Genomic DNA, 20,735 nt, shown 5'->3' on the forward strand with positions numbered 1-20,735 from the left:
CGCTCAGCAGCAGCCTCCGGTCACTTCCAGCTCAACTACAACAGGACAATCCCATCTCTTACTCACAGCAGCTCAACCAGCACAAAATGAGAATAAAGTCATTAAAAGTGCTGCACTGACAGTTGTGAGCAGGTGTAGGGGTGCAGAGTGAGGAGAAACGGGGGTCAACCGTAATGAGTTTACTATCTCAGCTCTGGCGCTGTGGAAAATGTACTCAGCCTGTGCAGGCCATTCGCCAGGGAGAGACTGGAAGGAATGGCATCACTGTGACGTGCCTTCCAGCAGGGAAGTGGGTCAGCTACACTGGGAGCCATCTCCAGCTCCGGCAGCACGTGCTGGCTTCACTTGTGAGGCAAGTGCTCTAACCAATATGTTACGGCACTCTCTTAAATGGGGAAGTGGGACTACATGAGCAGCTCTTAATAATAATAATAATCCTTGCATTTGATATAGCGCTTTTCACGTCGGGAGGACATCCCAAAGCGCTTCACAGAACACACTGTAAAGTGAATTGACTGTATATTTGTGGGCGAACGCGGCAGCCAATTGCGCACAGCAATGTCCCACAAACAGTCGTAGATTGAAAATGACCAATTTATTATTGTTTTGGGTTTTTGGAGGGATTATTATTAGGCTCCATGTTATATCCATTGGCAAAGTTTTCTACGCTTATGATCTATCTGATAGATATATGTGACCCACATTGGGGAGAGGAAGCCTTTAGATTGTAATACTGATTGGTAGTAAAGTGCAGTTATTCGCCAAGGCAAATGTAATGAACTTCTGTATTACTATCTATAGGTCTGCTATTGCTGCCTCTCAAGTCAATCCGTGGGTTCGTTCGAGAATATCGCTTGTTACTAGCAATGTGCAAGATTATGGCAAGTGCTGTTCATTGCACAGGTTGAAGTAACTTTTTCTGAAGGAGTGTTTTATATAGGACATTACAGCTAATACATTCTATGCTTAAAAATTAAACCACATGCTATTTTTTCAGGATTGTGACAACATAAAATTAACAGTATAAAAACGATGAGGATTTATTACTAGATGTATCAATTGATTGAAAGTATGTGCAGTTCAGCTCTACAGAACTAGCAAAGTAGGTTTTTCTATAGCATTTATAGTACCCATTGGTTCTTTTACTTGTAATTCAGTAACGTGCTCAAGAGCTCAGGTAATAATCCTTGCATTTCATATAGCGCTTTTCATGTCGGGAGGACGTCCCAAAGCGCTTCACAGAACACACTGTAAAGTGAATTGACTGTATATTTGTGGGCGAACGCGGCAGCCAATTGCGCACAGCAATGTCCCACACAATGTCCCACAAACAGTCTTAGATTGAATATGACCAATTTATTATTGTTTTTGGTTTTGGAGGAATTATTATTAGGCTCTGTGTGGAGTAAGGAAACTTGCCCAAGGTTTCGCCCTGTGCCTGGAACTGAACTCAGGTCTCTCGCTTGCAAAGCGAGTGCTCTAACCACTGAGCTACAGGACTTAGAAAGCCAGCACCAGCATTGTGGGTCAAAAGGCCTCTTTCTGTGCTGTAAAGATCTATGGTTTCATGCCTTAATTTGACAAAAGTTGGTTATTACCTCTAGAAACTTTTTTATGATAACTAAGAGCAGAGCAGCTGGTGGGACCTCACTTCAAGATTTGATGGTGAGTGGATCAAATGCCAGGAGGATGTGGAGATGGAGCAGACAGCTTGAAAAGGAGAGTGAGAGCGAGTGAGAGAGAAATAGAGACCGAGTCCCAGGTCAGTGCAGTGCAATCAGTGCCCAAACCCCCAAACTTCACCAGAGCGCCCCCTACTGTACCAGTGTGAAGTTATTACTTCCCTCACCTCACGGAGCAGAGATATCATCATTGGGTGACAAATTGCGTGGCTGTTGGTTGGAGAGTATGCAAGTACAGGCGGAAACTGAATTCAGAACAAACTTATTGAGCTGTCGGACGGACTGGTGCCTTATTTTGCCCAGAAAATATACTGTCAATTTCACTTTACAGTATATTCTGTGAAGCGCTTTGAGACATCTCGAAGACGTGATAAGGCACTATACCAAACGCAAGGATTATTATTATTATTTCACGTGGAATCACAAGATACAGTCGTGCTCTGCCGCTATCAAGTGCTCTGGGACTCTACTCTGTGTGAGGGACACTGATTACATGTAAGTTGTTGTTGTTATACTCACTGTGCAGAGCAGCACACCCGCCTTGGACTGTGAAAACTCTGTGAAAACCTTGGTTCGTGCCTGAGACAAGAAAGAGCTATTAGTTTCAAAGCGGCCAGCGCCAGGCAGTCAGTCACAGCACCGGGATGGTACAATGGGTCATCCCCACCCATCACAGTCAGTCAGTCAGAGCGAGTGGGAACACTGAGCAAGAAGAGGAAGGCCCTTTGTAACACCAGCAAGACTATGGGGTGTATGGCTGCAGAACGGCCCAGTTTGGCTGTGCTGGTAAGCTTGCCCTTGCAAACAGCTGGGCCAGAAAATCAAAAAGTTTGTTTTTAAACCCAAGTGAAAATGGTTCAGCAAAAGGGAGGAGCTGGCATCCTGGGAGATGGGGGTGGAGGGTGCGTGTCGGGGGAGAGGAGATTATATTATCTGTTTTATCTTGTACTGAACAGTAGAACCTGAGGACATGCCTGCGATTTAAGGGGGGTAAATTCAGAAAAAATCTGCGAAAACACTTTTCAGTGAGCGAGTAATAAACTTATGGAACAGGCTCCCTAGGGAGATGGTGGAAGCAGAAAGTGTCGTTTGTTTCAAGAACAAATTAAGACAGATTTCTGCTAGAAAATAAAATCTTGGGATAAAATATATAGTTTGGGACACGACATGGTGAGCAACTACCAGGATGGTGGGAGGTGAACTAGATGGATCTTGGTCTTCTTTCGCCTTATTTGCGGTAATAAGGTCATACCATAATGACCAGTAATGACAGACAGTGACGTAGGGGAAGTGGAGTCTCGCTGGGCCCAAGATACAGCAGCCCACGCACCCAGCAGTACCATATGGGGGTTGCTATTCAGTTCCATTCAAGCTCTAATTTGAAGACATAATGCACTAATTATACTCAGGGTAATAAACACTCACATTCCTCCCCTGACGCCCATCCACTTAATCTTTGTTTTGCAAGCTAACAGCTGGTCAGGGTGTATGCACCCTGGCCTATCAAACTCGCAAACTTCTGCAACCTTAAGCGGTGGCAGGATTGCCTCCGCTTGGTACATCTGTGCTGTTCTCCGCAGTGGTTTAGTGTAGTTCCGGTGTGTGTGGAGGAGGTGTCTCGCTCACAGCACTTTCTCCCTAGCTTGCTCTTTCACGCTGCCATTTGCCCTGTATTTCTACATTTCCAGCATCTGTCTCCTCCCACAACCCCCACAAAAGGCATTTGACTCTATTTTCCTTCCGCTGGAGTACATTTCAATAAACAACAATGTGCAACATTTATATAGAACCCTTCACAAAGAATAATGTCACAGAGAGTTTAACAACGTCGAAGGCGGATGCTGAGCAAGGGGAGAAGGGAGAAATTATACTCAGCGCAATGGAAGATGTCAATTTTCCACAGGGGCCACCCGTACCTTGCCAAGTGTGTGCCTTGAAAGCAAGGGCTATCTGCGTTGAGGAGGGAGGGGTGGGGGAGAGGGGGAACCTCCCCGACATAACTACCACCACCAACTCCAAAGTTCACTCAATGCCCACACTCGCACCTTCCAGCAGAGCTTCTGCACAGAACAGGGAACTCTGACTCTCATTCCCCCCCAGGGCACTGACATCAATTGTAATCTGAACAGTTGAGATCAGCTAATTCAGCAGAGACCGGGGATTTAGTCGACAACCTTCTGGCCCGTATGATACTGCCTTTACCCACTAGGCCATAGGTGAAGAGTCACACTGAGTGTCTAAACCATCCCCCTACCCCCTCACTCCGAAGGCTCAAGAGTGGGAACGAAAACTAAAGTCTCTGAGACGCGAGGCCCAAGGTTGTGTGTGTTGCTGCAGCTACGAGATGCTGTGGAACATCGCTTTATGAGGTGCAATCGTGTGAGGCCGGAGACGCTCACAGACAGTGGGATGCGATGCTGAGGCGAGGATGCTGTAACACACTGCCAAAAGCTTTGGGCCTCAGAGAGCTGTTGAAATAGAAATGTCTCAGATCTCATTTAGAAGTGTTGATTGCCGCATACTTTAAAGCTTTACTACATAATCCATCAGACACTTTACACCTCTCCCCAGGCCTGCCCAATATGGCCAACTTCTCAACGCAAAAAATGAAAACTCAGCTCTGCCTTGCGGGAACAGACAGGGTTAGTCTTCCAATATTCTTCCAACAGCTCGCTGGCTGCCTCTGCCCCACAGCCTCCCGCACACCGGGGCGGCCCTCACTCAGGCCTGGCCAATAGCTGAGCCGACCACAGCACGAGTTCACCTTCCAGCAGCCGTTTCAAAATAAGCAACAGAGGTGGGCTTAGCTGTGCACTCTGGGTCAGGGAATAGCGCTGAGTAGAGTGGTTGGGCGAGAGGGGAGGATTTAGTGAATGAGAGGATAACAAACATATACAGACGCTAGGCAAGCAGCACTCACCTCCTGCTCCATGTTCCCATGCAGTCGCAGAAACTGCACCTCGTGGGGAGATGGCTTGGCTTCTCCACCAGCTGTGTGCGTGGTGAGAACCTTGGTGAAGAGGTTGTTGTGAAACTCTACCGCCTCGCAACTGGAGAAAAAGATCATCATTTTCTGGGGGCCTTCGAACTGCAAAGAGCAAAGACCACGTTAGCTCTCAGTGAAACCTGCCGCTATAAAACAGCTCAGGATCGGACAGAAAGAGAAATCCAGCCACAACCAAAACAACTACGGAACAACTATCTCGCGATCGGCTTTCAATTTGGACAAAATCAAAACCACCACAAGGTTCCTATCTAACACACCCCAGGCTTCAATGTTACAGGGGCCAGACACATTCAGGCTGAACAGTGAAAATTCCTAGGTTTCTATGTTACAACAACAACTTGCATTTTTATAGTGCCCACTCATGCTGGGTAGAGTCCCACAGCGCTTGACAGTGGTGGAGCAGAATGCCGAGCATGGGGTAGGTGACTGTCGGTACGGTCGAAGAGGAATGTCTTCAGGTGCGACCTGAAGATGGGGAGAGAGAGGGAGGGAGGGAGGGAAGGAAGGAAGGAAGGAAGGAAGGAGAGAGGGAGGAAGGGGCAAGGCGGAATGATAGAGGAAGAGTGTTGCAGAGTTTGGGGGCATTGTGGCTGATTGTTCTATTGCAATACACTGAAGTAGCAGGACCTATACAGGGATAAATACTCACCACCCAATCATACATCCCAACTCTATTGCCCAAGTCTAACAGAGTGTTTGTGATAGCAGGAAGCCAACTTCAGGACCTGTGAAAGGACCACTGGCAACTCAAAACCGCCTGCAAACGCACTCCTTTGTGGAAGAACAGGGCCACTTTAGGCACCGTAAGGATTAATTCTTTACCTTGCACTTCTGAAGTATAAACGCCGACAGTGTAACCAGACGCAGTTTGCTTGGCACCAGCACGATCAGTTGTTGGAGCTGCTCTGGAATAGAATAGCCGTCCGAGTCTCTCTCTGCGTTCCCCTGGCACACCACCTCCTCGTTCGCTCCAGCTTCTGACGTAGGCTCCCCCACATGTGCTTCGGTGACCTGTATGTTCACTGGCTCTCTTAAACTGATTCCAGCCAATCGACTCACTCCTGGGGGTGGGGGGGAGGTGACGGAGGAGGAAAGGTTTCAGTGAGGAACTTAAGAATTGAAACTCTGTGCGTGAAGATGAACACAGTTCCTGCACCAGGATTCTGAAAAATTAAACCAACCTTCTCAATGTGACCTCAGAAATAACTTGTGATCTACACAAACAACCTTGAATTCAGTCGGCCACAAATCATTTCCACCAAAAAACATACTGTCAATTCACGTTACAGTATATTCTGTGAAGCTCTTTGAGCTGTTGAAGACGTGATAAGGCGCTATATCAAATGCAAGGATTATCATTATTTATTATTTTTCCCAGGCACTACACTCGAGGGATAGATTATATTTACATGAAGTAATGTCTAATTCTGAGTAAGCAAAGGGGAAGTGCTTGGGGAAGTGTTTGCAACAAGTGGAAATCTGGAACTCTCTCACCCAGAAGGCTGTGGATGTGGGACCCATTCAAATTTTCAAGACTGAGGTGGATAGATGTTTGTTAGGTCAGGGTATCAAGGGATATGGGGTAAGGGAGGGTAATTGGAGTTGAAGTACAGATCAGCCTTGATCTTATAGAATGGTGGAACAGGCTCGAGGGGCTGAAAGGCCTCCTCCTGTTCCTATGTTCCTAAATTTACACTCCCAACTTTAATTTAAAAATATATTGATAATTCCATGAGCAGAGCCCAGCCAACCTGAAGATAGAAGAGGGGGCAAAGCGGAGGGATTGAGTGAGAATTCCAGAGTGTTTCACTACACTTCAGGATAACTCATTGTGGGAAGCGCTTGGAGCCGTCTGAGATAATCAGTAGGATCAAAGCAAAGCAAGGACAACGGTAATATGCTGATGATTCTAATGAACACTCACCATCTGTGAGGGTGGCCGACAGCAGCACATTCTGGCGTTTCTCTTGCGTTGCATTCAGAGCGTTCAGTATTGCAGCAACATCCTTCTCGAAGCCCAGATCCAGCAGCCTGGTAATAGGGGGGGTGTGGGGAGGAGTTACATCAGAAACTTTGAAGACTGTCATGCGGCATCTGCATGCAGGATATTGCTTTGAGAAACTAAACGGCAATTAAGAAAGAGCAAATGAAATAGAACAACTTGCATTTATAGAGTGACCCTCACACAGGGTTGAGTCCAAGAGCGCTTAAATACAAGGAGGAAGCAGAAAATGATCCTGGGAAGGGGTTTATGGTAGGAGTGTTGTATTGTTGTGAGCTGAGAAGAAATGAATTACTGGTGGACAGTGTTGTGGGCTGAGAACCGTTCCAGTGTAAACCGTGTGTAAAGAGGGAATTACAGGTGTCCTTAATTATGGAAGTGAAGTAAGAAAAAGCCACTCACCGGTCAGCTTCATCAATAATAAACCACTGGACTCGCCGGAAACTAATGCTCTTGGTGTGTTTGATATGGTCCAGCAGGCGGCCTGGGGTGGTGACCAGAATGTTTATACCTTTCCTTAGCCTGCAAAAAGGAAACGCACATTCCGGTTTCTGTGGATCTACAAAACAGAACTGCAGCAAAAGGTGATGCATGGTGATGTATAAACCATGTGCAAACGCATGCGTATAGAAGGAATTAAATATCATTAATGATCAATAAGAAGGATTTGATGTTAATTACATAATTAAGAACAACTACAATTCCTCCTGTGCACATTGTTTACACATGGTGCATAATTCAACTGAATTTACCCACTACACATGATGACAGAGAAATGCAGAGTTCTATATTACACAAACATGCTGCTCATCGTACAGGCTGACCACAGTAAAACTCCGTGGTTTGTGTCCATAAAATCAGGCCCCACGTTATAACAGAGCTGTAGATACCTGGCTTTCTCGGATTTCCGCTTTTCTCCACCCATCAAGATTCCTGGGACAATCCATGTAAATGGCTGTTGAGGAAGGGAGATTGAGAAGTAAGTGCCCGAAGAAGGGGCCAGATAATAACAACAACTTGCATTTATATAGTGCCCTTCACGCTGGAATGGCGTCTTAGAGCACTTAGCATGGACTAGCACAGAAGCCACATGGTCTGCATATATCACCATTGCTTAGCAGATCGGTACACCTGCATTCACCACTGGTGCTTCTTTCCATGGAAAGTAACTCGCATATTCCCTTCCTTATCTTGCAGGAATCAGCCCTGAGAGACTTTAAAGGGAACCATCTACAAGGAAGCATTCAATTAGACATTACTGTTCACTTACCTTAAGCAGTTTCTGAATGGCTTCAAAGCTTTGCAGAGCAAGCTGGCAAAAGAGCAAACAAAATATTAACAAGCAATAATAATAATCTGTGCATTTGATATAGTGCCTTATCACGTCTTCGAGACGTCTCAAAAGGGCTTCACAGAATATACCGTAAAGTGAATTTAAGCTCTCTGGAATGCTACCCCGCATCATGGGCGATATATGCAAGTTGTTGTTGTTGACTGTAATAACACTCCATTTGGAAATGGTTCTATACTTTTGCACGTTTGGATGCTGGGTTTGATCGAGTGCCTAGGCTAACACTCCAGCACAGTGCTTGAGGAGGGAAGAAATGCTACACTGTCGGAGACAATGTTTTTTGGGCAAGATGTTAAAGTTGAGTCCAGTCCGCCAGTTTTTAGGTGAGCACTCAGGATCCTGTGAGACTGTCGGTAAAGAGAAACAAATTTCTCTCGATGTCCTGAGCAGCAGTCCTTAAGTTTAATTGATCATTTAGCTCACGGCTTAGTGGGACCTTGCTGATAACCTCTTTTGCCTACAATTAACACTAATTATCAATGAAGCCCTTTGAGACTTTTCAACATGTAATTGACAAATAGCATAAATTGTCTCTTTCTTTTCCAAATAAATAGAAACTCCTGTCTGTGACCACAAACAGTGTGGCTCGTCTGTAAGAAGAATTCCAGACTCTTGATCCTGGTGAAGGAAACCAGCACAACAAGGAGTAAAGCAGAGGCTCTTAGAACTTACCTCTCTGGTTGGGACCAATACCACTGCACATGGCCCGTCACTCCGCTGTGAACAATGGAAAGGAGAATAGTTAAAGGGTTAAAGTTCCTCATGAGCAGCAGGTTTGGCACCAGCTACAATAGAACAATGTTCTTTACCATAAATAAGAGTTCTCTGCCAGTCCCCAGAAAAAGGATGGCACTTTTGGCAAGTATATAAAATGGGAGAAGATTCAAGTTAGCGATCTACAGGCAAATTACAAGTCACATTTCACTTGGTAAGTTTACATCCTCCAACCAACCGCTAACCTACAGTATTCCAATTCCCACAAGCATAAAGCCAAAGCTAATATGCTCTCAAAAATCACACAAATTAAGCCTACCTGAATTTTGGGTTGAATTGCCTGCAGCGATTGGACCAGGGGGATAGCATAGGCTAACGTTTTACCTGAACATGAACACAACAAGAAAGGTTAATTCAACTTCTCTTTTATAAATATATCCTTATTTAACTAAAGTCTATGTTAATTCTTTACTACCCACCACTCACATCCCACAGAGTAAAACACTGACTTCTGCTTGTTAGCTTATCTTTAAACTGTTCCAAATACCTGAGCCAGTCTGTGATCGGACAAGAGCATCGTTTCCGCTCAGCAGCACCGGGATTGTTTTCTTCTGAATGCTTCGGTGGAAGGAAACAGATTGCAGAAAATTTAACAAAGATCCCCACGAGTAGAGAACAAACACGGAACGGCAGAAAAATGTACTTAAAAAAGAACAACACCCATTGATCTAGGCAACGAAAACAGGCAAGGAGTTCAAAATGTGTTAAATATTTGCAAATTGGAATTCACTGCTCTAATAAACCGTGGTCTGCACTCGCGGCTGCATGGCCTGGGTATTTTGTATGAGGAAAGTGCAATAACAAGTTGGGAGGTAAAAATGTTAGTTGCAAAACTGATCAACATGGTTTAAGTTGGCACTTAAACAGCGAGACAGGGGGGTGGGGGAGTGTCAGCATTACCTGGTCATACTGGAGACGTTCAGCACTTTGTTGAGTGTCGAGACCTAAACAGCAAGCACAGAAAGAGACAGTGACCTGTGGTGGACTCATTTTAGTAACAGTCCAAAGAAGTGTAGATCAGACTCATCATTTTATAGAGATTCAATCAGTCATTCTACCACTGGATTAAAAAAAACATATTTTGACTTCCAAATTTCATTTACCCTTACCATTTACTCAGAAATAACACCAGATTTCCAAAGCTTGGCATCAGAAATCAAGAGAAACCTGCTCAAAATATTCTCTGGCAATTAACTCAATGAGGTTCTTTTAACAGAAAGATATTTGGCTTTACTGAAGGATGGGAGCCTACTACTGACCAGGTGTGGGTGGACATCCAGCTCACTGAACGAGTCTGTGGTAAAAACCTTTTCCTTCAACGTACTGACTGGCTGGCTAACGAAAGGAAAAAAAGAGAAAAATTAGAGAACTTGTAAATTTAGAATCATTGAATCTTACAGCACAGAAGGAAGCCATTTGGCTCATCGTGCCTGTGCCAGCTCTTTGAAAGAGCTACCAACTAGTGCCACTCCTCCGCTCTTACCCAACAGCCCTGCAAAATGTTTCCTTTTTAAGTACTTATCCAATTCCACTTTTGAAACCTATTATCGAGGAGTGGTGGGGGAGGAGCAGAAACATGTCTGTAAATTAAAAATGAATGACCCTTCACATCTCGTTATAAATCCTCCTCCATTCAGCTGCACTGATACAGTATCTCTCCTTTGGTGAAAGCTGTGGTGACACTGTTTGTCCTGTTGTTTAAAAAAAACACAACCTGCTAAACACTCACACAATGCCTTGATCTGGTACCTGTGTATCTCTGGCAGCTCAGGGTTATTCCTGAAAAGGGAGGAGGTTTTGACAGGAGCCATGCTTCTCGTCTCCTCCTTCTCCCCGGATCTCCCCGTGTTCCATTTCTTCGGTGGTGACTGTTCATCCTGAGGTGGCTCAGAATTCTTCTTCCTCTTTACAGCAAGGTTTGATTTGTTGGTGGGCTTCGAAGGCAAGGGAACAATCGCAGAAGTCTCCAGCAATTTACGTTTCGTTTTTCCAGGATTTTTTGACTTTAAAAACAACAGGGAAAAAACATCAGAACCCCAAGGAGCTGGGAGAGAACATAAGAAATGCTAGACGAAAATAGACCAAGGTCCATCTAGTTCGCCTTCCAACAACAACAACAACAACAAGATTCCATTTATAAAGCGCCTTTCACGTCAGGAGGACGTCCCAAGGCGCTTCCACCTTCCTGGGGGTCGCATGAAACACCCCAAAACATATTCAACTGAGAAATTCCACATTTTACTCGAACAGCATCCCCACTTCTCCACTACAAATGTCCGTGCCCGGGTACAGCCCCTCAGGCAACGAAGTCTTGTCCAGAAAATAGATCATTAATGTCTGCCAACCTCCGCCCAATACTTTCCGGAATTAGGTAAGCAGGATGCGTCCCTCCAGGGAGAGTGACAGACAAGAGAGAGCGCATTCCATTCCAACAATCTGCCTCTGCGATTTCCACGCGTAGGTGGGATTTTGGAATTCTCAGCTTGGTTTGGAGACTCTTAAGCAACGGTGATGAGTTTCCGCGTGCGTCGGGACACTCGGCTGGGCAAAAAAAAGACAGGCGACCGGACCTTGGTTTAATATCTCGCGCTGGAAACGGGGGTTAAGAGATTCCCACCGGTGGCAGCGTGGATGAAGGGGAATGAATTTAACATCAGAGCGAGCGATAGAGAGAGCGGGAGAGTGAGAGAGACCAACATACAAACTAAATAATAATAATAATAATAATAATCCCTGACACGTGTGTGCATGCCACTGCCAGGATGGTAGGCAGTGCCTGAAACCTACTAACAAACGTCTGTGGGTGTGTATGTGCGTGTGTGTGTGTGTGTGTGTGGGGGGGGGGGGAGCTCCCAGGGAATGGCTGTCAAGTGTGTCAAGTGTAGTGACTGTGTGGGGGGGATCATTATCCAGTCAGGGAGAGCCAACGAGACACTCAGCGGATTATCCTGTGTCCAGGCCGGGAGCAGGTGCGCGCTGTGAGCAGCAGGTTGGAGGGAGCCAGTCTCCAGGGCGGACACACGGGACAGGACAGCACAGGACAGGCCGCCCTTCCCCTTCCCCCTTCCTCACCCCTCTGCCCTGGGCCTGGCGCCGGACTCTCTGATTGCGGTGAAACACCGGGAAGTTCGGGTCAGTGGTGACGTTCAGCAGCAGCTCCTCGTCCGCCATTGCCAACCGCGCGGTGTGACGAGCGGGGCCTAACTCCCCGCCTCCGTCACGCAAAAGAATCGACGCTCACCTTCCCTCCGGGGCCGCCGCTCCCCCGCTAACCCCGGGCGGCGGGAGGAACATTTTCCCCCGGTGACCCCCTCCCGCCCGGGATGCGTCAATGTCGGCTTCTTGCCCACCGTTTGCTTGGTGATATCAGGCGGCGCGGCGGGCAGCCCGGTTGCTAGGGGCGGCGGAGGGAAAGGGGGGGGCCTGACGAGGGGGCGGTCGCGCCGAGGTGGCGTCACCCGTCGGCGACGAGGGTCGGTACAAGATGGCGGCAGCGGCTGCGGGGCCCGGTAAGAGGAGAGGCCTCCAGTCGCCGGTCAGCGGGGCCCTGCGCACCAACAAGCGGGAGCCCAGCGTCAAGCTGCAGTACCCGGTCAGCGGCCCCGAGCCGCTCGGCTGGTCTGAGGACAACCGGCTGTCCATCAGCACCGGCAAGAACATCTACGTGCTGGAGCAGATCTGTGACATCCACAACAACGGGCTGGACATGGTCATCCACAGGACGTCGGTGCCGGCGCCCAGCCAGAGCTGCTCCCTCAAGGTAGCCGTCACCGACCGCTCCACCCCGGGGTGGGGGGTGGGGCTGAACTTCGGCTTCTCTTCGGCCACCACACACACACACACACACACCGCAGAAGAGAGGCTCAGTCAGCGAACGAAGAAAATATACAGTCACTACACCCGCCGGTCTATTTCTGTGAAGCACTTTGAGGCGCTATATCAAGCGCAGGGATTGTTGTTGTTGTTGTTGTTGTTATTACAGCCCGTGTGGTTTGCCCACGAAACGCACCCCCTGTCAATTCGTAATTCGCAGCGTGGCCTGTGAAGCGCCTTTGAGGCGTCGCGGTGACGCGATCAGGCGCTGCACCAAATGCGAGGGTCGCCGCTAATATTGTCACCCGCAAAGCACACAGTCAAATCCACTTTACAGTACACGAAACACGAAATACTGCAGATGCTGGAAATCTGAAATGGAAACCGAAGTCGCTGGGAATGCTCAGCAGGTCGGGCAGCATCTACGGAGAGACGAAATCGGGTTAAGCTTTCAGGTCGATGAGCTTTTGTCAAAACCCCATTTACTCACTTTTCTCTCCCTGTAGTTGCTGCCTGACCCCCTGAGTATTCCCAGGGCTTCTGTCTTTATTCCGCTTTAGAGTATATTCTGTGAAGACGTCTCAATGATGTGATAGGGCTGCTGTAGTCAAAAGGATTATTATTATTTTATTGTCAACAGGCAGGCAGGTGTGCAGAGTAAAGAAATTTGCCTAAGATCTGCCATCACGATGATGATGTTGATGTTATTACAAAAAACACCTGCNAAAAAAAACAGTCATTAGACTATGGTTGTTCTGTTGATTCATTATGTTGTAGCAGATCTTTTAATTTCCCATATCCTTGCTTTTTAAGATCTGCACTGATGATGATAATGTTGTTGATAATATAATAAATCCACAACAACAAATCGGCACAATGACCTCCGTGGTCTTTTCAGTTGGACGTTACGATCCCATGGCACTTACTGAAAAAGAGAAGGAAGTTTCTCCTCCCTGTGTCCTGGTCAACATAGAAATCTCAATCCCACCCCCGTAAAAATTGGTCGTTCACTTCACTGCTGTTTGTGTGACATTGTTGTGTGCAAATTGACAGCTGCTTTTGCCTACAAAAAAACAGTCACTAGACTAAGGTAGTTCTGTTGATTCATTATATCATAACAGATTTTTGATTCCCATCTCCTTGCTTTTTCTCCTTCACTGTTAAAATCGCTAATCTCCAGTATCAATCTTTTGAACATCTCAATTGATTCTGCTTCCATTGCCTTCTGGGGCAATGCTATACACGTGCACACAATCCACTGTGTGAATAATCCACACGTTTGAATTACTGGAGCGTCATTAATAAACCTTGGCACATAACCTGCAGATAGCATAAATACTGTCTTTTCCCCTCAAGACTCAGTGTTAAATTCAGTTTAGCCGGATGATTTAACACTATTTTTTGTCTCCGAGGACTCTTGTAGTCTTGCAACATGTTCAAGAGATAATAAATAAAAAATAATACTTACATTTGACACAGCCCTTTCATTTCTGAAGGATGTTGTAAACGCTTCACAGAATTTACTGTAAGATGTAGTAACCGTCTATTTTGTCGGCGAATGCCACAGTCAATTTACAGACAGCAAAGTTCCACAAAAAAACATGAATGCCCAATTTTATCTGGAGGATTGTTGGCGAGAACACTGAGGAAAAACTTCCTTCACTTTTTGATTAGTGCAATGGGATCCACCTGAACAGGCAGATGCGACTTCGATTTAACATCTGTCTTTGGGTAGGGTGTCAAGGCACACTGCTGTCTGATCGTGAAAGAAGATCAGGATTTGATGGTATGATCCTGGAATGAAAAGTTACTGTACTATTTGACATAAAGTTAGACTGTAGCAATGCTAGCTAACATCCTTTCTGTCATCAGATTTTAATCTCAAACCCCACCCAAAAAATTGGTAATTTTCCCGTTTGTAATTTAAGGTTGGTTCTCAGGAGGAGGTGAATGACTGTAAGGATAAGTTCCTGAGTGCAAAGGATCCAACTCTCACTCACTCCCTGATGATGGACAGAGTCTTTAATCCCGAAGGAGGTGCTTTATCGCCATTACGAGGGTTTAAATTTACCAGCTGGTCTCCCCTGAGCTGCGACATCAACGGACGATGTCTATTGGCTTCTTTGACTCTGGACAACAGACTGTCCATCCAGGTGAATGTGAACCGGCTACAATGGACCCCAGTGGTCGATCTGACGGAGGTTTACGGCGAGATGCTGTGTGAGAACAAATACGGGCTGGCGGGTTCCGATATGGGCGCCGGTTTGAAGAATTTCTCTGAGTTTCAGAGGAGACATTACATGCAGACCCCCGTGCGGATGGAATGGTCCAACATCTGCAACACCCAGCGGGTGAAAGCCAACAACGAGTGTGAGGACGTGGGCACAGTGCTGCTGGCCGTCCTGCTGGAAAATGGTGATGTGGTGGTGTGGCAGTTTCAGATCCCCTTTCTGGGCAAGGACTCCATCATCTCCTGCAACACCATTGAGTCGGGCATAAACGACCCTAGCGTTCTGTCCTGGTGGGAGTATGAGCATGGCAGCCGCAAAATGAGCGGCTTGATTGTTGGAAGTTCCAAGGGACCCGTAAAGATCCTGCCAGTGAACCTGAAGGCTGTAAAAGGTTACTTTACTCTCAGACAACCGGTGGTTCTTTGGCAAGAGATGGATCAGTTACCTGTGCACAACATAAGGTGCATCTCTCTCTACCACCCTTATCAGAAGTGCAGCTGCAGCCTGGTAGTCGCGGCCAGAGGGACTTATGTTTTCTGGTGCCTACTTCTCATCTCCAAAGCTGGACTGAACGTTCACAATTCCCACGTGACCGGTCTTCACTCTCTCCCCATCGTCTCCTTGACAGCCAACAAGCAGACCGGCAGTTTCTACACCTGCTCCGTCGATGGTACGATCCGGAGGCTGACCCCCACCTTCACGGAAGTGGCAGTGAAGTTCGAGCACAACTTGGTGAAGTTGCCCGAGTCGATTGGCTCGGTGAGGCTTCACGGGATCTGCCTGAGCCCCAATGACGCGTACCTAGCGCTGGTGACAGCAGAAGGTATGAATAACGGGCTCCATCCAGTTAGTCGAACGTACCAGGTCCAGTTTATTACACTAAAGACTCCTGAAGAAGCTGCTTCCAGGCTTCTAGAATCTTCCATCCACAACCTGTTCAAACAGGTGGACCTGCTCGACCTTGTACGTTGGAAAGTGTTGACAGACAAACAGATTCCTCCAGAGCTGGAGGAGGCACTAGACCACAAACTTCACACCAATCCCTCCAACTACCTCTGGCGTTTGCGGCTTTTCCTCTACAGGATTTTGTTTCAGACACTGCAGAAGGGACCGACTGAGGCGCTTTGGAGGTCGAATCATCGTGAGTCAAAGATCCTGCTCTGCGACAACTCGGCGGTGGCTTGTGAGGACAACCAGGATCCCGACAGCGGTGACGAGGCGGAGACCAGCACAAAAGCCAAGGGGCAGCTGGTGGGGAAAGAGGCAGCCGGTGGCCTGGCAGAGGAGCAGAAGGAAGATAGCTCCGAGGTACAGGCCCAGGAACGTTTTTCCCAAAAATTGGAAGAGATTCAGGCTAAGATCCAGGCAGTGGAGCTGCATCTGACACGGGAGCACATGAAGCGAGTGCTGGGTGAGGTGTACCTTCACACCTGGATCACAGAGAACACCAGTGTCCCGACCAGGGGTATCTGTGACTTCTTAACCTCCGATCCCACCTATGATGACAGGACAGCCAAGGTAGGTCTCACTGGAACAGCACTGAATGGAGGCCGATTCCATTATAACAACGTGCAAGAATGTTTTGAAGATAATCCACCACGCCCCACCACGCACACACACACACGCCACACACACATACTGCAAGTTTGAATGATTTATGTGACGGAGCTTTGTGCCAGTGACTGCCTGATCCCAGCATTTGTAGCTGAGCACCTAACTGCCATTCCTGTTCTCTGAACTACCTTCCCGAATCCCTCCGCTTTGTTCCTGCTCTCCCTGCCTTCCAAGACCATTTGAAAAAAAACTCTCTCTTTGACTATTGCCATTGGTCCTTAAATTACGCTCTGTCTCCACTCTGTTTGATGCTCCCTATAGTGTCTGTGAAGAGCTTCGAAATAATTCACCAACATGAAAGGTGCTGTAAAAGGGAAAGGTTCTATGGAAGGAGGAGATCACCAGATGCTCCTCATATTGGGCAGAGCCTAGAGACAGGTCCTGGTTCTGGACAGATGTTTTGTCTTGTGTTTTGGAACTGCAATTAGCAAATTCTCCATTGGGAGAGCCCAGATTTAGGTGCTTGTGACCTGAGAAGCCACCCTGGTTTTAGTGAGCCAGGCTGGGAGCGCGCAGGTACCAAGTACAAGTTGGGGAATAAAACCAACTTAAGTCAGGGAAACAAAAGTGCTGCTATGGTCTCAATAGAGTGCTTCGTGCAGTAGAATTGCTGTCATTCCAGTGCTGTGGTGAAGGAAATTAAGAGCAGAGAAGAGTCATTGGGAGCATTTCCTACCATCTATTCCAATGTTCCTGGGAGTACTTGACTTTTGTTGCATAAAACTCATTCTTATTAGTTTTCTAGATTCAGTGTTTAACGTGAAGCAATTAGTCCCCGGGGTGTACTGCATTGTAGAATCTACACAGCAGAAAATGAAATTAAACTTAGCATAAATGGGTTTTTGTTTCTGTATATTTTACCAGCAACAGAAGTAGCTGTCCTCTGTACAATGCGGGAGTGCCATGCATACTTTTTATTGGCATTACCGGAGAGTTGATACTTAACTAAAACTCGTGAAGGTAGAAATAAAATTCAGTGCCAATATAATACAAACCTCTTGCATTGCAGCTCACGCGTTCAAAAAATGAACATTACAATATTGGACGCTTTAAATGAATAAGTGTTCATTTTTAAGTAAACTTCAAACTTTGACTTTCAGAATAAATTGTAAGTTTTGTATGTGCTTGTACTTGTCATTGAGCAGATTGATTCATCACTGAACATGCTTGAGACACAGTGAGAGGGAAATGGCAAAGCCACTTTGATTTAATGGAGCATTAAATATATTCTGTGAAGCGCTTTGAGGCTTCTCAATGACGTGACAAGGCGCTATATCATATGCAAGGATTATTATTATTGTTGACGGTTCCTGGCTGCGTTTTGATGTGACAAATACTCAGTCTATTTTCTCTCTATCCCCCCCCAATTCTGAGTCTAGGTTCTGATTTCTCACAATCTGAAGAAGTTGACCAAACAGACGTTCCCAGAGCACTGCTCCCTGTGTAAAGAGATTCTCCCATTCACTGACCGGCGCAAAGCTGTCTGCCCTAATGGGCACATCTGGCACAGGTAATAGCAGTCGGCAACACAACTCTACAAGTGTCTTGGTCACACGGATTTCTGTGTATGGCATTGTTGCCGAAGTTTAAGCTGTGTGAAAGTGCATGGAAGGGAATGACTGAGAATACCAATCCTATGGGTCATCTGCATCCTAGCCTCATAGTGAAGCTCCCAGATCTTCTCCACCTCCATTGTCTCCAACTCTGTTATCAGCTGCCGTTGTGGTGTCAGAACCCAGCAGGTATTTCCCGAGTTCCTCAAGTGAACTATTAACTTTTTATACATCAATTCATTTGGCTCTTTTTTTGTTGAAAACATTGTTTGTCTGTAATCGGGAGAAGATACAGTTGAACATAATCCTTGGAGCTATGATGCAGTGCCCACCATATCCTCATAGCCTTCTCTGTGTCTTGCCTCATACCTTGATTGAATGTCTCGTTTGTGAACAACAGTTTTGATGCCTTGTTTACAGATGTGTTTTGACGTACCATGCCTGTCAGTCTCTGACCTATCGCAGATGTCTGTTGCAAGATACCATTGCTCGTCAGCACGTGCCTTCAGGTGAGCTGCCGACAAAGCCTCCAAAACTGCTAAAAGGAATAATTTGGCTGAAAATTCTTAATATCCATTTTTTTTATATATACCTCTCAGTTGCAGTGGAGCTCTCAGATTGCAGTTAATTTGTGGAGTCCTGTAGCTCAGTGGTTAGAGCACTCGCTTTGCAAGCGAGAGACCTGAGTTCAATTCCAGGCAGGGCGAAACCTTGGGCAAGTTTCCTTACTCCACACGCCTAATAATAATCCCTCCAAAAAAACAAAACAATAATAAATTGGTCATTTTCAATCCATGACTGTTTGTGGGACATTGCTGTGCGCAATTGGCTGCCGCGTTCGCCCACAAATATACAGTCAATTCACTTTACAGTGTGTTCTGTGAAGCGCTTTGGGACGTCCTCCCGACGTGAAAAGCGCTATATCAAATGCAAGGATTATTATTATTATTATAATTGGCCCCCACCCCTCTTGATTCCAACCCCCAGCTCGGGTGCAAACCCTCGACTGTCCAGCGCTGTGTAAATGTAATTTGTTGTTGTCAGGTGCAGAGCTGGGGATACATCTGACATTTTCTTAATGTAAATATCTAACTTTCTGCTCTGGCTGTGAGAGATCGAACAAGCAAGCACCTCACTTTTCCTCCCACTGAGGACTCATTGTTAATTTGACAATCTTCTCCTTTTGTAGACCCTGATTGGATAAAACGCCTGTTACAGAGCCCCTGCACATACTGTGACTCACCTCTCTTCTGACACCCGACTGTCCAGTCGCAGAGCGAAGGAACCTCCGATCACACAGATACATCTTAAGCTTAGAAGTGGGTGGAACAGTGACGAAACGTCTGAAGATATTTACCCACCTCTCGGAAAGTTGGGAGTCTAGTTTGTTTTGTTTGATAATGGCGTTGTCTTCTATCTTGAGGAATTCAGAGCTTCAGTGTGGTTCTGCAGGGCTGACACGAACAGTCTGGCAAGTTCTCTCCAGCTTTCCACCATCATGTTTGTGAGTTTGGAGACAGGAAGAAGAGTGTAATCGTTTCTCAGTCATTTTCCTCACACGTCAGGAGTAGAAAATGGAATATTGCTTCAGTCTGAGTATGGAGTGCAGTGGATCATGGGGAGTATTACATGTAGCAACAAACATTGAGCAGAGACAGGACAGGGATTCACACAGAAGAGTCCATGTGTAATAAGAAGAACCGGAGTTCACAATTGAAAAGGCCCAAATCAAGATTTGTCACTTATTGTGTTAAAAAGTGGTCGGCACTTTTAACCCATTTCCCACCTCTCTGAAGAACATTTGAGGAATTTCTTTCGTGTTGGTAGCAACCAGGTGCATGAAAGCCTGCCTTTGCTGGGCTGTACTTGGGAAGAATACAAAGAGTGTGTTTTGTAGCAAGGTAAGCTTCGTCGTGGCTTCATATATTGGAGCCTTGTCCTGGAGGTCATCGTATAACCAAGAGGCTGGTTTGTTTAGTGAGTCCTTTCCCGGACCAATCTGTAGCCTCCTGACCGCTTGTGAGTGAATGAGTGATACAAGTACAGGACCTGTAGGTAGAACAGTTATTCCAGTGTTGGGTTGGTGGGAGGGGGCAGTTGGACCATAGCAGCTGCAATATAAATTAGTCTGTTCAGGAATGGAGGTGGAAGAAATCAAGAACAACTCGTACAATAGACTTCAAAGGAAACGTACCAGCCATAAAGGACTGGTTGAGCACCAACTTAAGCTTGGAATGGTAGTTTTGTTTCTCTCTCTCTCCCCCCTTTTGTTTTGCTCAGTTTTAACGTATCACTTTTTTTGAATTTTAATTTTTTGTTTCACGACTATAACTATTGCGTACATTTGTGAACGCAACTTAAGATTTGGTAAAAACGTTTTGTACAATTGAATTGTATGTGTTTTTTTTCTGAATAAATATCTACAATCACTGTTTGGAGGGAAGGTGAATCAATGTGTGTGAGGCAACGGGAGAGTAATGTCTGGGTTAGGTCCTATGTATTTTTACATATACTGTAAGTGTATATTATAAATCACTCTGAATTACTTTAAGTGAAAGGTGCAATATATGATATATACATGTATATAGATATATGTGTATATATAGATGGTCTTGCTCCTCCCTACCTCTGTGATATTAAAACTTCACCAACCCATCCACTCCCACTGCTTTATAGGCAGTGCCCTGCTCCACATCTCCCACCCTGAC

At 46.2% G+C, this 20,735-nt stretch overlaps 2 protein-coding genes across 2 annotated transcripts in view; one reads left to right on the forward strand and one right to left on the reverse strand.

The window, feature by feature from the left end:
• The window catches only part of ddx31 (DEAD (Asp-Glu-Ala-Asp) box polypeptide 31), a 38,131-nt gene extending 26,118 nt beyond the window's left edge, over positions 1 to 12,013 (reverse strand). Inside the window, exons 1-14 of the mRNA XM_007902750.2 lie at positions 11,889 to 12,013; positions 10,566 to 10,819; positions 10,076 to 10,151; positions 9,717 to 9,760; positions 9,304 to 9,374; positions 9,076 to 9,140; positions 8,715 to 8,759; positions 7,962 to 8,003; positions 7,582 to 7,646; positions 7,094 to 7,213; positions 6,614 to 6,720; positions 5,512 to 5,750; positions 4,603 to 4,770; positions 2,202 to 2,261 (exon numbers count right to left, since the gene is read on the reverse strand). Of these exons, the coding sequence (XP_007900941.1) occupies positions 2,202 to 2,261; positions 4,603 to 4,770; positions 5,512 to 5,750; positions 6,614 to 6,720; positions 7,094 to 7,213; positions 7,582 to 7,646; positions 7,962 to 8,003; positions 8,715 to 8,759; positions 9,076 to 9,140; positions 9,304 to 9,374; positions 9,717 to 9,760; positions 10,076 to 10,151; positions 10,566 to 10,819; positions 11,889 to 11,987 (1,455 nt within the window). The 5' untranslated portion in view covers positions 11,988 to 12,013. The remainder of the gene's footprint in view (positions 1 to 2,201; positions 2,262 to 4,602; positions 4,771 to 5,511; positions 5,751 to 6,613; positions 6,721 to 7,093; positions 7,214 to 7,581; positions 7,647 to 7,961; positions 8,004 to 8,714; positions 8,760 to 9,075; positions 9,141 to 9,303; positions 9,375 to 9,716; positions 9,761 to 10,075; positions 10,152 to 10,565; positions 10,820 to 11,888) is intronic.
• A 256-nt stretch (positions 12,014 to 12,269) lies between these two features.
• gtf3c4 (general transcription factor IIIC, polypeptide 4) lies at positions 12,270 to 20,457 on the forward strand. The gene is made up of 5 exons (XM_007902749.2): positions 12,270 to 12,576; positions 14,558 to 16,378; positions 17,854 to 17,984; positions 18,448 to 18,536; positions 19,217 to 20,457. The coding sequence occupies exons 1-5, from the start codon at positions 12,301 to 12,303 to the stop codon at positions 19,279 to 19,281; spliced, it is 2,382 nt and encodes a 793-aa protein (XP_007900940.1). The 5' UTR covers positions 12,270 to 12,300; the 3' UTR covers positions 19,282 to 20,457.
• Positions 20,458 to 20,735: the final 278 nt, after the last annotated feature.

The sequence above is a fragment of the Callorhinchus milii genome, unplaced genomic scaffold (assembly GCF_018977255.1).
Source record: "Callorhinchus milii isolate IMCB2004 unplaced genomic scaffold, IMCB_Cmil_1.0 Scaffold8, whole genome shotgun sequence".
Taxonomy (NCBI): Eukaryota; Metazoa; Chordata; class Chondrichthyes; order Chimaeriformes; family Callorhinchidae; genus Callorhinchus; species Callorhinchus milii.